At 42.0% G+C, this 16,343-nt stretch overlaps 1 protein-coding gene across 5 annotated transcripts in view; it reads right to left on the bottom strand.

Annotated features, from left to right (window-relative positions):
• The window catches only part of PDE4B (phosphodiesterase 4B), a 438,005-nt gene that overhangs the window by 91,721 nt on the left and 329,941 nt on the right, over positions 1-16,343 (bottom strand). For all 5 annotated transcript variants that reach the window (XM_019804216.2, XM_019804217.2, XM_034653634.1 and 2 more), the window contains one exon: positions 10,731-10,783. In XM_019804216.2, coding sequence (XP_019659775.1) covers positions 10,731-10,783 — 53 coding nt within the window. The remainder of the gene's footprint in view (positions 1-10,730; positions 10,784-16,343) is intronic.

The following is a 16,343-nucleotide window of genomic DNA, read 5'->3' as shown; positions in this document are numbered from 1 at the left end:
TATTTGTCTACAGTCCTACAGAAAGAAAGGACTAGAACCAGGAATAAACTCAGCCAATCTGGATCCAGAGCTTGCCTGCTAGCCACAAAGGTGAACGGAAAGGGCAGGTGCCAAGTATTGGGCCAGAAAACGCACAAGTCCCCGGGAGCCCACAGGAGGGGCCAGCAGCCCAGACTTGTGGCTCAGGGACAAGTGCTGTATTTGAAATGCAAATCAGATCACGTCAATCTTCTTCTCAAAATTCCTTAATGGCTTCCCACATTATTAAGAATAAAATTTACACGTCTCACCCATGGCCTACAAATGCTCTGCTCAACCTGGCCTTTCTCAGCTTCTTTGGCCCTGCACTTCATGGCCACCCTACTGATCCAGATGTTAGGCTGGAGCACCTGGAAGGGGTTACTTACCGACTCTACCCACCCAGCTCCTACTCAGTGTTTAGGTCACAAATTCAAGGTCATTTACAAAGGCCTTCCCTGTCCCCTAATCTACATTAACCCCAATAATAATTAGTGATAATAATAATTAGAACAAATGCTAAATAATACCAGATGGAAGGCAGTATTCTCAATGCTTTAGGTATAATGGCTTACTTTAATATTACAATAATCCTAATGGTTTTTTTTTTTTTTTACAGGTGAGGCACTATTATAGTATTCTATACTTTTCTTCATTATAATGATCAAATATGTAATTGGGTATTTATTTTCTTAACATTTCCTAGGCTGTAAGGTCCACGAGATCAGGCTCTAAATTTTTTCTCTTCACTATTACCTCTCCAGTATCTAACACAGTGTCTCATACACAGTAAGCATCTAATGAACATTTATGGAATAAATTAATAAATGAATAATGGATATGTATGAGACATTTCTTTTAAGATTTACACATTTTTTTATTACTTACAATAAAATGGATAGATAACAAATGAATTAAAGGGAATTATTATATAGTAATTATTAAGGCTGTGGGTAATTCAGTATGTTTGTTTGCTCTCCTGTTGTGAAATGCTCACCATCCCCCTTTCTGTCAGTTATAACTTCCGAGGTTTACAATGGGGGTGGGGCAGGGACAGCGTGGTCTAGACTAGAGGAAAGAGCATGTGTTTTCAAGAAATACAGACCTAGGTTTCAGTTCTGACTTTATCACTGACTAACTATGTGGTCTTGAGTAGACCCCATGTATTCCCTGAGCCTTCTTTTCTAAATCTGTGAAATCGGGAGAACAATCTGCAGAATGGTTCAGTGTTGAGAATTAGGTGAGAAAATGTATGCAGAGTGCCTAGCCCAGTGCCTGGCACATAACATGAGTTGAATAACGGCTAGCCCCTTTCCTCTCCTGTAATCAGAGGCAGACAGGTAGGCTTTAGAAATTCTATACTTTGCTAGGCAAGCAGGACTAGCCAGACTAGACCCTAGAAATGTGGAGTCAAAGCACAAGTGAGGGGGTAGGGGCAAAGACTGCATTACTGACTGGGTTGCCTCCATGGATCAAATGGACTGGATAAGTGCCCATGGCCCCACCTCATGCCATGGACACAGCCAAAGGGGAGGTAGGAAAGTATACAAAACTCTGAGGCATGACGTTTGGTACTTGTCAACAGCTCTGGCTGGGAGTAAGTCAAGACAATAAGCTAAGAAAAAGATCCAGTGAGTTCTGTTGCCTGTTCTCTATTTCAAGGGGACAGTCCCTGCTTTGTTTCTCTTCTCTTGGGTGAAAGACTGTTCCCTGAAATGCTCCTGGCTTCCGAGAACAACTCTGAAGACAGCTCCATAAAGTGCTGGTCTGGGGTTGATCAGAAGCAAGCAAGCAGAATTCACCCTGCCCCCAGGATCATGTGGTTTGGGGGATGCAGGAAGGAGAAAACAGGGAACTTAGAAGGTTCTCTTCCTTCTTCCTTCATTTTCTAATACCCATGTTCATTCTTCTCTAAGCCAACCCTGCCCTCCTTCTTTTCTCCCTCCCTCCCAATAAAGGGACAAGAAAGAGGCAGATGGTAAGAGGGGGCCTTCCCGTTCTCGGAAGTGATTGAGAGAGGGCAGTCTTTTCAAAAAAAGTCAAAGCCTCCCCTAGGCTGGACTCAGCTAGTAGGTTTTGTCTTCTCTCCACAGGGAAGCTCTGTACCAGCTCCATTGCTCATCTCTGCTGAGCTCCCCGAGCTGAAAAGCCTGTGTATGTGCAGGTATGTACCAAGCCCTGAACATTGTATTTAAATACAACTGTAATGAGTTGTAGAGATGCAATTATTCTAGCCTATAGAGTGAAGTCCTCTCACGTTTGTGCAAGAGAAAGCTCTCAGTTAACTACAATCCAGTTCTCAGAGTCCTGACTGAGCATTTTCTGCAACCTGTCTTTAAGAGAAAGAGCCATCCTCGTCTGGTGTCCTACCTTCAGCTCCAAATGTATTTCTATATAATCAGATTTTTATGGTTTCAGGGAAAACGAATCTTAAACTTCAAAGACAGCTTGCCTTCTAGATTGTATTCCTATAGAAGGGAAGTAGGTCAGAACCTTTCAGACAGATCTGAACAAGACTTTCTGTTTTGGTTCCCTACTTAAGCCAGCAGGCCTAGGCTCTTAGCTTTCACCTGACCACCTGCTATGTGCTGGGGGCTATGGGGAAACATGTTGTATAACATGATTAATAAAATGATACTAATATTGACACTTTTCTAAATGTTAGGAGCTATTCTAAGTGCTTTTTGTATGTTTACACATGTAATCCCTACAACCCACATATGAGATATGTAAAATTTCCATCCCAGTTTTGGAGATGAGGAGATTGGGACATGGAGAGGTTAAGTAATTTGTCCCAAGGCCACATACTAATGGAGTTGGGACTTGAAAGGGGCAGTCTGGCTCTAGAGTCTTTACTTTTAACCACTACATGCATAACTTTTCTCATTTAACCCTCACAACAATCTTACAAGACAGAGTATTACAATTCCCACTTTCTAGACAAAAAACTGAGTCTCAGAGTAGTAACTTGCTAAGGTATTGGCCCAGGGATTCCCAGCCCAATTCAATTCAATATACTAATTGAGTACCTACCTTGTGCCAGGCACTGTACTAGGCACTAAGAGATAATATAGAGTAATAAGCTAGTCACATTCAGTCATTTTTTATTGCATTTATTTTAACACCCCCACTTTTATTGTATTTATTTTAACACTGCCTGAAAGTTATAGATGATAAAGAGCTTACTTCAAGTGAAAAAAAGTTACATGTAGTCAAGATTAGCCAGGAACGTCAGCATTGTATACATGCCAGAGAGCTAGAAGATATTTAGACAAGCCTAAAATGAGCTCTCTAATCCTTTCTGATTCAGGCATGGACATACACTCATTTATATTTGTTCAGTCCATAAACATTTATTGAGCATCTACCATATTCCAGGTCATGTTCTATAAATGGGGGATATTAAAAAAAAACATTAGTACTTGAACTTGAGACAGTCTTAGTCTAAAAGGGAATAAAATTAAATAAATAAATGCAGCATAATATGGCAAGTGCAATAATTGGGATTTTGAGATCATAATTAAGATAATAATTGAGAGTAATTTTGGATGAGTTGCAGGGAGCACACACGGAAGATGGCATATATGCTGAGTCTTAAAAGTTAAGGAATGTACTTTTAAGATGGGAATGAGTAAAGGAATTAGTATTTACTATTACAGATCAGGCTCTGGATTGAGACTACGTATTTGGTTGAATCCTGACTCCAGAATGCAAGAATCAATGAGTGGAAAGAACTTGTTCACTTGACAATGTAAGAATATCCCTGAGCTGAGTATGTGAGTGATATTTTTGGGAAAAGGCAGCCCAGACAGAGGGAACCACATGTACAAAGGCAGAAAGGCAAGAAGAGCATGGCATATTTGAGGGACAGTATGTTCAGGATGTTCAGGGCACCTCAACCATCAACTGTGCATGGGGGTTAAAGTGAAAGATGAGAACAAAGAAGGAGTTAGGAGCAAAATTCCAAAGGAATTGGTAAGAAGTGGGGATCCTGTGTTGAAGGCAAGGGATACTCAACTAAGGAAATAACTTAACTATGACTGGATTTTAGAAGAATAATTCTAGTACCAGAATGGAGGGTGGATTGCAATAGGGAAGGACTGAAGACAACAGGCCAAGTGGAAGGACCACAGTAATGGTTTAGGAATGGGAGAATGAAGCACCAAACTAAGGAAGAGAGAGTGGGGAAGAAAAGGAGGGGGATGATTAGAGAAAAGGCTATAAGAATTGGCTGTTGAAGGTGAAGACAGAGATAAAGGATGGACTATGAAGCCACTACTCAAAGCCAGGAATATAGAAGAAGAAGCAATGGTGGAGGGGGGATGGTCCGGGCCTCCAGATGAACCAAAAGGGGTTACCAACGGTGGTCAGATTTCTGGCATTTATATGCATACTAACTAAAAAAGAAAAATAAACATATATATATATGTGTGTGTATGTTTTTTTTTCTTTTATACACACACACACACACACACACACACACTAACTGATAAGCAAGTGGGGCAGTGCAGGAGTAGGGGAGCCCAGGTTGGAAAGGGAGATGAGAGCTGAAACCAACATGGCGGATTCCGATGACCAGATCTGAAGAAAGCTGTCTGCTCAAGATGGCTCCCTAATTCTGAGCCTGGGAGGGAGAGGAGCCCAGGTGTGAGGTGAATCTTTGGCCCTGACTCCTGGGGCTGTCCAGGTAAATACAGCTGTCAGAAATACCCAGCAGGAGACAGATGTTTCCCGAAGGGCTCTCTCCCACATGCCTGGGAGCTGCATGACCAGGCTTGAGGTAGGCAGCAGCTGGGGTTTAGAAGGACACAGGCACGTGGGCAGCCTCCTGCCTCCCGCGGCAGCTCTGCAGATGAGGCAGCTGAGGCAGCTGAGAGAAGTGAATCTTTCTTCCCAGCCTCCTCCTCCACCCTTCGCCTCAGAGCCCTGGTGCCGCAGCACCGTGCGGGCTGCATAAAGGCTGATTCATAGATGAAGGGCTGCGGCTACGAGTGTACAGAAGTGGCAGAAAGGACAAGGGTGTGCGTGTGTGTGTGTGTGTGTGTGTGTGTGTGTGTGTTCAGAAGAAACTGTTTATTCAGGGAACTATATGTCAAACACAGCCTTACTGGCAGACAATAGTGGTTCGCCCAGACAATTTATGCCACCAAATAAACATCAAGATGGGCTGTGTAGACCTAAAGGTGAGACACGTTTTCAGAAGTGCGGTGCCACCCCTCATGGTCTCAATGACAGGAGATGCTTTTGCACACAAAACACTGAAGCAACAATATCTGGGCATCGCCTGAGCCTACTGTAACCAAAGAGAAAGAAAGGCCGGAACTAAAATGCAAAAGAAAAAAATAAACTGTGTTTGGAGATAGGTCTGCTACAGTATAAACTTTTCCCTTTCTCTGGCTTACTGCTATAGCAAAACCTGATGGTTGTCTTTGTAAAAAACGTGTCTGTATCTAGGTCCCTGGCAGTGATTTGCCTCTGGGAGGGCCAGCAATCTATTTAATGACTCCATTGACGTCAATAGCATAACTGAAATACTTACTAACATGCATGATTCCAACTTTCAGGGGGGGTGGGTGGATGGTGTTTCTCAGCAGCGCAAAAACATGAAGTGGAGTCAACCCGGAACGGACTCAAGTCTTTAGGCAGCAAGTGAGAGATTAGATGCTGCAGGTTTCATTGGTTCCATTGAATAGGAAGAAGCATTCACACTAAATTTAGAAATTAATTTTGAACTGGTGAAATAGCCATTAATGAGCAGGGCTTTATTTTTGGTAATGTTTGCTCAAGGGTAACATTTTAACTGTTCACACTTTAGTTGACTTGTCAATGTTTTTGCAACTACCCACACTTAAATTTAGACATATATGAAATAATTGCAGATCAATATAAATAGCTTGATGTTGATGCTCTGGGGTAAATGTTTAAAAGAGGGCTATTTTAGACAAAAGCAGTGCTTATAAAACAACTGTTTGGGGAATTATTCCCAGAATTACTTGGGCTTTTCTAGTGCATTTGCCCTATCGTTTTGTATGTGGGCTGCTTAAACACTCAAGGTTAGTCATTAAGGCAATTATCCCAATAATTTGGGCCACAGGACAATCAGAACACTAATGAAAAACTTCTCTGATATTTCTAGTTTTTTTTCTCTTGTTCCTTTCCTTTCTTTCTTCTTTCTCTCCTTCTTCTTCCCCCCTTCTCTTCTTTTGGTTACTCCCCCGCCCCCAGTCTCTCCTTTGTCATGTGTGGCCACCGCCTTTGGTAACAGGATTGATTTTATTCGTATTTGTTCATAAGTGTTGTAATCCTGCCTCAGAGTTCTTGCTTAATGTAGAAACCAAGCAAACGTCGTACTTATGCCAGGCTTCATTTCCAGTCATCTGACACAGGCCACTGCTGTGGTTCTCAGAGAGCCCTTTACTCGTGCACACACAGTCCATGTCTCATCCTAGGCCCTGGCCGCTCTGGCAAAGAATGAGAACTCAGTCAATGTCATAACTTTCTGAAATTCTCAGAATCCAAGATAACTCTCTGAGCCCCTTGTCCACTCCTCGAACAGACGCTCTATCTGGCACAGCCCCATGAACGTTCAGGGCGATATTCATAATCAAGTGAAGATATGGGAGGAACTCATACTGAGAAATAGACTTCTTCGCAGAAAGCCCCTTCTTCTGTTTTATCAACCAGTAAAGCATCATTTCCTCCCCCTAGAATGGCTTGGACACATAATAGAAGAAAGGGATTCCCATGAGCACAGAAAAAAATTAATTAAGTCTGTTTCTCACTTAGGCCAACCTATTTCAGATGTACTGGAAAGTCCTCTGTTATCACATCTTATTTCTCCACATACAGGCTTCTCTTGAAAAACATCTAATTGACTGGTGTTGAAAACCACCATAAACCAAGGCCTTGGAGACCCAGGCTGGGAGAGACTCTGGGTCTGCAGCAGTGTGGCCTGAAGTACTCAGGCAATTTTTTATTCATCTTCCTGGCATGGTTTGCTGTCATTTCCAATGACCCATGGACTTGGGGGGGGTTGTTCTTCGTGTTATCCTACATGTTATATCAGTGACGCTCTTGCTCAATATGCTTATTGTTAAATTTTAGAAGGAGGAGATTAACATAGAATCTCCCAACTTACACATCAATTCACCTGCTAAAACATATATACAATATATATTTTCAATCAAGTCACATTTATATGAATCGGAGATGCTGGCCATTAAAAGGATTACTTCTGTAATCCTTTTGTAAAGCAGAGTCATTTTGTAAAGGCAGTGAACACTGGATGATTTATCCTTTCAGGAAATTCTTAACTTCTCATGACATATCTGCACTCACTTGAAATGCATGCAAAGGCAAGGGATAGAATGGGTGGGAAAAGTGAGACAATTATCCCACACACACCTACACACATACAGTTACCCGCCCACTCCTGCACATGCACACACACACACACACATTGATTTTCCTCAATAATCTGTTTTTTTCTGTTGAAAATAGTTTGAGGCCTGAAATCCTAAAAATGACTCCCAGTTTCCATGTTGAATGTGTACAGATGATAGAAGCCTGCCTTGTTTTGGAGTGCTCTTTCTTCTATTTTTTTTTCCCCTTACTGTTCTAATCCTGACACAGCATGTAGAAAAGGCCTGGAATTCCTGCTTGTGAAAAGGCAAAATGGGATAAAAATCGAGATGTTCACTACACTCCACAGTATTAGCATTTTCAGCACTCCCAGGAGGACTTAGTGCATCTTTCTCCTTAAAGCAGGAGCTATCATTTCCATGCTGCTATACTTTCTGCGTTTTAAATTCTCAATTACTTTACTCTGGCTTTGTTAATCAAAGTGCAAAAATGCCAACTTTTTTATTTAACTCTTTCTGTCAAAAACCCACATGACCACCTAAATACATATTTTTGCTGTTATAGAGCGTGTTTCAAACCTCTTTTCATTTCAATGCAATAACTGATTTTTTTTCAGAGTAAAAAAGCCACAGTCGAATATTTTTCATACCCATAGAGATAAAAATATTGACTCATTATTAAAATTTAATTTATGAACATTTTTCTTCAGATAAACTCCACAAACCTTATACTGTTCTGGTCAAATCAAGATTTATGGTCTTCCTACTATGTGAAAATAGCGATGCTAATGAATTTTGAAAGATAAAGAGATGAATAAGGTACAGCTCCTACCATCAAGGTGCTCCAATGCAGGAGACAAGTAAGCCATGAATTACAATATAAGCTAGAATGGGATTGTTGCCATAGCACACAAAAAGGAGCAATTACACTGATTAAAAAATATATATATTGGGATGTCTTTGCAGAGGAGGGAAACTCGTGTTGTACTGCAAGAGCTGAAAAGAGTAACCTTGGTTAAACAGTGAGAATAAGGTACAGAAGGCTAAGCGATTTGCTTTTATTTTCCCCATGAATTATTTCAGTTAGTGATCAATTTGTAAGAACAAATGTAGCAATTTAACCATGGGTTCTGACAAGTAGCTATTAAAATGAATTGCATTCCCTTCATTTAGATGCATAAAAAAAAGTCTTTTAAAAAATAGTTGGCTTTTCTCTTTCTCTCTCTGTCTCTGTCTCTCTCTTACACTTGCTTTTTTTCCAAGAACAGTTACCTAAGTCAGTCTGGCTTTCCTAACAAACTGGATTGTTGCTAAATGCGTTTAAATAATCATGGGTTTCTTGTATCTTTTATCTTAGATTTCAATTGAAATACGAGTTCAACTTTAGTGATAATAAAGGAAAACCTGATCTTATTATCATGAAAAATCATCTTTTAAAGCAGCACTCCAGCCTTCCATTCTGTTTGCTCTGAGCTACTTATTTTTCATTCCCTTTTAAAGTTTCTATTTAAACACACCTCTTTGTCACATGCTGATAAATATTAAAATACCAGGAAAAATCTGCCTGACTTATTTAAGCTGATAATAAGAACAAAACACAGGATGTGTGTGTCCTCCTTCCTTTTCTGGCTGTGGTTAAGTGGTAAGGAGATTTTGAAACCTATAATTACGTAATAATTGGTATCGCTACATTCTCTTCCCGATGAAAAGCCAGAATTTTTGTAGTTTGCCACAAAGACAGACGAAAACAAATTGCCTAAGTGGTATTGTCATTTCTTTGCTCCATTGTTTTAAAAGAATTTAGCAAAAGAATCCCCAGTTGCCAGGCTGTAGTTACTGTGCCAATAATCACAAAAGGGTCTTTGCAACAACATCTCTGGCTAATGAGCTAATTTATAGAGCCATAAATATCACATATTCTCCTAATGTTTGTCAGTATTTATCACAAGAATAAGAAAACAGTTTAAATATTCAAATGGATGTCAAAACTTCTTAGCGCTTTTGGCTAACAGAAATGAAGAGCAGTGGCGTCTCACTGGCAAAAGCTAATATGATGAAATGACAGGAGTTTCAAAACCACCTCCTTTGATCTCCAGCTATGTAACACCAGTTGTATGTTAAAACACTCTATTTAGTTTCCTTTTATCAAACTTCTAAAGGAAATAGTACATCAGCACACCAGGTTTTTGAAGCCCCTGGACGGAGTACTATTTTCTTCTCTCTGTTTCACATCATGGGGCTCTAGAGGCAAACTTACTTTTACTTCTATCTTCCTTTCACCTTGATTCTTGTTCTCAATCTTTTTTCTAATAAAAATATTTTTAAAAGGGTGTACCATAAATACTTCCGAAGCCAATGAGCCAATGGAATCTATGTTTTGTTCCTTTGTTTTTAGAAGTTGGGCTTTTATATTATTATTTCCGTTATCCTCCTGGCTGTGATACCAGCAAGAGAACACAACATGCAAGGAAGGAAGATGGTTAAGGATAAAGCAGTGGGAATAACATAGCTGGAAAGAGAGAAGTGTTCGAGGCAGTGCTGTTTGGTGTTAGAAAATCTCAACAGAGTTCATCTGGCTTGTTTTCTCCTGTGGTTTTACTCAGGTCCACTGCCACGCTAGTGGGGACAGATTCAAGGGGGAAAACTCCACTTTGGACCTGTACCTTGCATCTTACGTCAAGTAGAGTTACTGTTTGATCTATCTCCATGGTGTTCCTTCAGCATAGCCCTGCCCCTCCATAACTCTCAACTCCGCATGGAAAGCACATGCATGGCACTGAAAGATGAGATGCTGGGTTTCTTAAACACACACACACACACACACACACACACATTTGAGGAACAAAGTTGGATGACCTCCAAGGTAAATGATATGTGACCTGGAAAAGCCTTTGGTTTCACACCTGGAGAGGATGTAGATTCAAGCGGGACCTATAGTTGACGCTCGCTTGGGGGAAAACCACTAACATACCCTGTGGGATGCTCGAGCCAACCTGGGGGCCCCTCAGGGCCTTTGAAGTCAGCTGTCCTGGAGTTTACTGGGGCCAGCAAACCGAGGTGAAGTCGCAGTAGCAATTCAGCTCTGCCTCCTGCCTGCCTTCGGGGAAGCCCCATTACCACACATCCAGCACACCCTGAAAGCCCGGGCGTGCACATGATGGGAAAACTGTTCATACTGCTTTTCATTTGGTTTTACATGGAATGAAGGAAAGCTCCACTCTGCCTTTGAAAAAAGTCACCAAGAGACTTTATAGGGCCATATGCAAACGAGTGCTACGATCCTAAAAAGGTTTCTGCACAAAGGACACCTTGATTTTGAAACATGGAGATAGGCTTCACCATGCCGCTTACCTTGCAGGTTGACTCTGGAGACAATTGGCTGACTAGCAGCAGCTGGGGACCTCCTGTGGAGACAGAGAGGAAAGAAGGCCTGAGTCTTTGTATGAGTATCACCTCCATGTCTCCCTCCCCTCCACCCCCATGATCACCATCATCGAGGAGTTTTCCAGGTCATAATGAGCTATCAAATGACATAATGTTATCTCCGGAAGGCGGTCTCCCGTAACCCTGGTAGATGACTGCAATCCTCTCACATCCAGATGGCCTGGAATTTCCCTGCGCACAGCCTCCTGGAGGCTCCAACTCTCCAGGAAGGAAGTCGTTTACTCCAGGTCCCTAACCAGCCCCTCTGTTTCAGGTTTCACTGTTCCAGGGGGCCCTCAGACAATACGCTTGCTCAGGAATAACACCAAATGTCAGAGTGGATCCCGATTCCTTTGGCAGCGCTGCAGAAAGTCATGCCAGAGGACCCCTTAGAGACCAATCAGTCCAGGCCTCCCTTGTGCTCCTCAGGAAACTGAGACCCAGAGGGATGAAGTCAGCTGCCAAAAGTCACGCAGGAACAGGAATCCAGCTTCCTTAACCTCTGGACTGGTCTTTTCGCAGAGGAACTGGGCATTATTCTACATTGTAATACGTCTGCTGATGTCAAGAGTCCAATGAAACAAGCAAACAAACGTAGGCTCCACAAATACTGGGCTCCACCTTTTGTTTTTTGTTTTCCTTTTTTTCTTCTTTATCTCCCAATCCCGCCCCCCCCGCCCAATTTTGCTGGTCTCACCAACTTTTTCATGCTTTGTAGAACTTCTGCCCAGCACATGACAGAAGAGCCTCCCCCAAATAGTCCTAGAGCAGTGGCCCTCACACTGTAGGCTCATCAGAATCATTTAGAAGGTTAACTAAGACCTCCTGCTAGACCCAATCCCCAGGGTGTTTGATAGAACAGGCCTGGGGTGAACTTGAGAGTGTGCATTCTAAAAGTGTCCAGCGGTACTGATACTGCTGGCCCAGGAAGCCCATTCTCAGAACCACTGGAATAGAGGGCTGTCTGCCCCACTACAGAGCAATAGGATATTAGCAACAAGCAAGAGAATGAGGTGCTAGGCCAGTCTGGTTCTCAAGCATGGATGAGTGTCCTACTCACTTGGGGAGCTATTAAAAATATGATTCCCTTCCCCATCCCTGGAGAGGCTTTTTCAGTATATCTGGGATAAGGCCTAGGAATCTGTATTTTTCACATAAATCCATGAATTCTGACACACAACCAAGTTTGGGAAGGAAGCCATGTTCTAAATGACAGAGAATGACCTGCAATGATATTGTGAAGAAAAGGTCTCCATACTGGTATGGCCACAAGTTCTCTTCCTAGATTTTTTTTTTTTAAGATTTTATTTATTTATTCGACAGAGACAGCCAGCGAGAGAGGGAACACAAGCAGGGGGAGTGGGAGAGGAAGAAGCAGGCTCATAGCGGAGGAGCCTGATGTGGGGCTCGATCCCATAACGCCGGGATCATGCCCTGAGCCGAAGGCAGACGCTTAACCACTGTGCCACCCAGGCGCCCCAAGATTTGTAAGTGCACCAAATCCATCTATGCTCCATTAGGGGCAATCTAGCTTCTAGGTCGCACGCCCAGTACCTGCAGGGTCTGACGGACAGGGTGCACACTGACCAAACATTTACTAGCGAGGTCATCCTAGGCAGGCTACTTTTAAACCCTCTGTGATGTGACATTTTCTTGTGTGGCAAGGGAAGAAAAACTGCCATCCAAGGATTACTTTTTTTTTTTTTTTTTCTGCTAAACATCGTGTTAGGTACTTCTTAGCTTCCACTGGGGATATAATCATCTCATTTTAAGGAGAAGGAAACTGAAGCACCGGTGAAGAGGTTAAGAAACACGCTGAAGTGCACATGGTTGATAATTGGCATGGTTGAGAGTCAAAGCTCAGTCTTTCTGAATCCGAAGTGCATTCTCTTTCCACTATTCCATCTGCTGATAACACCTGCAGTCATACTGAGGGCTGTTTTTCAGGAAAAGTTAAGAGATTAAATTCCAAACTTCTTAGCTTAGCATTCAAAGTCCTCTGCTCTTCGGCCTCAACATAACTTTTCCCAGCTTATCGGCTGGAATTCCTGACATTTCATCTCAAACCATTGACTGGCTGTTTGATCTCATGGATCTTGTGCTTCTCCTTAACAGCAGTTTAAAGCTGTAATTAAAATAGACACTATGTACTGTTCATTATAGAACTCCTTGGTTTAAACATAAAATTTATGCAGGCAGGGAACAACTTGTTTACTACTGGATCCCTGGAACCCAGGATGGTCCTTCACATGCCAAGCACTCAGTGAATGCTTAATGAATGGAAGAAGGAAGGAAGGAAAAAAGAAAGAAAGGAAGGAAGGAAGGAGGGAAGGAAGGAAGGGAGGAAGGAAAGAATGAACTAACTCGTACTTTGCCAAGGCCAAACCTGATCGCTAATTTTTCCTTGAACATGCGCTATCCCTTTCCCGACAGTGTTCAAGCTATTCCTCTGAAAGGGAAGCTCTCCCTGCACAAATCCACACATGTAAATATCACCTACCCTTCTGTGATACTGTGATTTATAATAAGAAATATATATTTGATCTTTGTCTTCATTCCTACCACAGAGCTCCTAAAATTCATGGAATTTTAAGAGAGTTATAAAAAGTGTCCTTTGTTATGTTAATGAGATTTATGGAAAGCCTCTAGGTAACCTAAGGATGGGGGGCTGATTGCCAGGGGAACCAACCACCCGATTAGAGGGTTAGCACTTTCAGCCCCACCTCAGACCTCTGGGGAGACAAGAGGAGCTGGACATTGAGTTCAGTCACCAGTGGCCAATGATTTAATCAATCACGACCATGGAACAAAGCCTCTATAAAAACCCAAAAGGACTGGGTTTGGAGTGTCTCCAGGACGGTAAATGCGAGGAGACTGCATCTCTTCCATTTGGCTGTTACTGAATTACATCCTTTTATAATAAACTAGTATTCCGGTAAGTAAAATATTTCTCTGAGTTCTGTGAGCCCCTCTAGCAAATTAATTAAAACCCAAGAAGGGGCGTCATGGGAACCTCTGATCTACAGTCGGCAGGTCAGAAGCACTGGTAACAAACTAGACTTGGAACTGGTGTCTGAAGTGGGGAGAGTCTTGCAGAATGGAGCCCTTAACCTGTGGGATCTGATGCTATCTCCAGGTGGACAGTGTTAGAACTGAGTTGAATTGCAGGTCACTCAGCTGGTATTAAGGGCAAATTGCTTGGATATGTAGGGAAAAAATCCACACATTGGAACTGGTGCCAGAATTGTACCTTCAAAGGTGAAACGCCATTTTCCTGCAAAGGATGTCATCATATTAGCTAAAAGGGACCCCTCTTCTAATATCCCATGGTGCTTTGTACCTTTAGCGTCATTTCCTCCTGTTACAACTCATAAGCGTGCATATTACCCCCATCACTAATCTGTGACCCCTTGATGGGGGGATCCAGTGCCGACTCCTTTCTGTATATCCCCCGTGGTCTCCACCAGCCTGCCTCACAAACAGTCGGCACTCCATAAATGTCGGTGAACTGTTGATTGAATGAACCCTTGATGTCACAATCATTTGAGGAGTCAAATACCACATGAATGTTTTATCTGGTTTCCTTTTCCTCTACTGTCTCGGTTCTATATACCACTCACTATTCCCACAAACCCAGCATGCGTTCACATTACTGGGCCTTTGCATGTATTTTGCTCCACTCATTCTTTTCCTCCTTTGTGAGTGGCAGACTCCTTCCCCTGTACAAGGAATCCCCTCAGCCATCACTTCCTCAACTGCGCCTTCCGCCCTGTGAGTAGTCACCCTCTGTGCTCCTCGTGGCTTGCTGCCTTTGCCCCACCCTAGCGCTGCTCAGAGGGTCCTGCAGTTCCTACAGTTTCTATTTTCTTGTCTGTCTCCATTCACCTGTGAGAAATTTGAGTAAAGACTGGATCTCCTTCATCTTTGTAACCTTGGAATTGACAAAATATTTGCTATGATAGAGGTATTCAATATGTATTCACTGGATTAATAACATGTCGTTAATAATTTTATTTTACCTGTCTTCCTGAGTTCCAAAGAAGGCTTTTGTGCAAGGAGACATTGAACTAGGGGACCCTAAATGTTTGGGAATCTCTGCTTTCTTAACAGTTTGGCTATTTGCAGCACCCAATTCTCCCAATGACTTCTTGAAAATGACACAAATTACATAAATTCCTTTGTCCCAGGAGTTAATTTTGAAAACATAGTTCTTATTTAGAGTTGTTAATTCAGATTAGCATCTGTGTGTGTAAGCTTTGCAAAGGCAAGAGCCATATTTATTTGGTTTACCACTTATTCCCAAGACCTGGTGCAAAAAAGAGGTTCAACACATATTAAATAAATGAATGACTTCTGGAAGCTGCATTATTGCTTACAGGGCATGAAAGTGCCAATTAGAACCTGTCATGAGTGCCAGAAAAAAATGTCATTGGTTGCCCAGTTTCCAGTGGTCCCTAACTATAGAAGAATAGTAAGAAGTTACATGCCTGGATTAAAGATGGTGATATTAAAAGGGAGGATAATTTGGCCACAGCAGTTAATATTTTACAGCCCTGAATAACATAGGGGAGAAAGAGCTGGACTATGAATAAGAAGACAGGAATCCTAATCCTGGCTCTGGCCCCTTCCAACTGTATAGCCCTCGGCAACTCACTGAACCTCTTGGTTTCTTCCTCACTTGGGGAAAGCAGGAGGCAACTCACATTTACTGCTAATTTACAATGTGCCAGCTCCTGTGTGAGCACTTTTACATATATTTCCTCACTTATTCTGAGGAAATTTGGCTGGGTTCTTTCCCCTCTGAATGCTTGAGATTTTATTATTCTCAGCTAATTTAAATTCCATGCCAAAGGACATAAAGCAATGAAAGATATACATTGAAAACAAAATTAAGTGGTTATTAATTCTTTCTCAAAGATTACATGCATGTTGATTAAATTATGTCTCAGAAGAACGTTGATACAGAGATGTTACATGATTTCCTGATAGCCACTGGTAATTTCTACGATGTTAGAGGAACAGTTGAATGATGGGGGACACCTCTTTACTCCCAGCTGCTCTATTTCCTGGTTATCAGACTGAAGAATGGTGGGCATTCTCACTCATAAGTGATTTCTCCATCAGCTGAAGCCAGTAAATGCTTTAGTGATGCTTATCTGAATTAACAGCTCTAAATGAAAGCCATATTTTCAAAATTAACTCCTGGGACTCAAGAAATAATAAGCTTTAATTTGAAGCCAAGAAATACAGGCCCAATCAAGCATCTCTCAATGGAACATTTCATGGAAGTGCAAGGAAATCACCTCAACAGAAACTGAGGTTTTTACCCTTTGGGTGGTAAAGCTCAGGCAGACAATGAGCTATTTTTGTGCAGAGCAAAGAGCCAAAAGATAAAGGAAATCTTGACTTATGAGAAGTATAGTTCTATGTGGGAGTTCCTTTTCATATAATAAACCACACTATCCAGATGTCTCAAGAAAACCATTCCAAGGACAGAATTATTGCTTAAATGTTACATTTAAGGAAAGGAGTGGCACCCTG

The sequence above is a fragment of the Ailuropoda melanoleuca genome, chromosome 2 (assembly GCF_002007445.2).
Source record: "Ailuropoda melanoleuca isolate Jingjing chromosome 2, ASM200744v2, whole genome shotgun sequence".
Taxonomy (NCBI): domain Eukaryota; kingdom Metazoa; phylum Chordata; class Mammalia; order Carnivora; family Ursidae; genus Ailuropoda; species Ailuropoda melanoleuca.
This window is presented reverse-complemented; position numbering and strand designations above follow the sequence as displayed.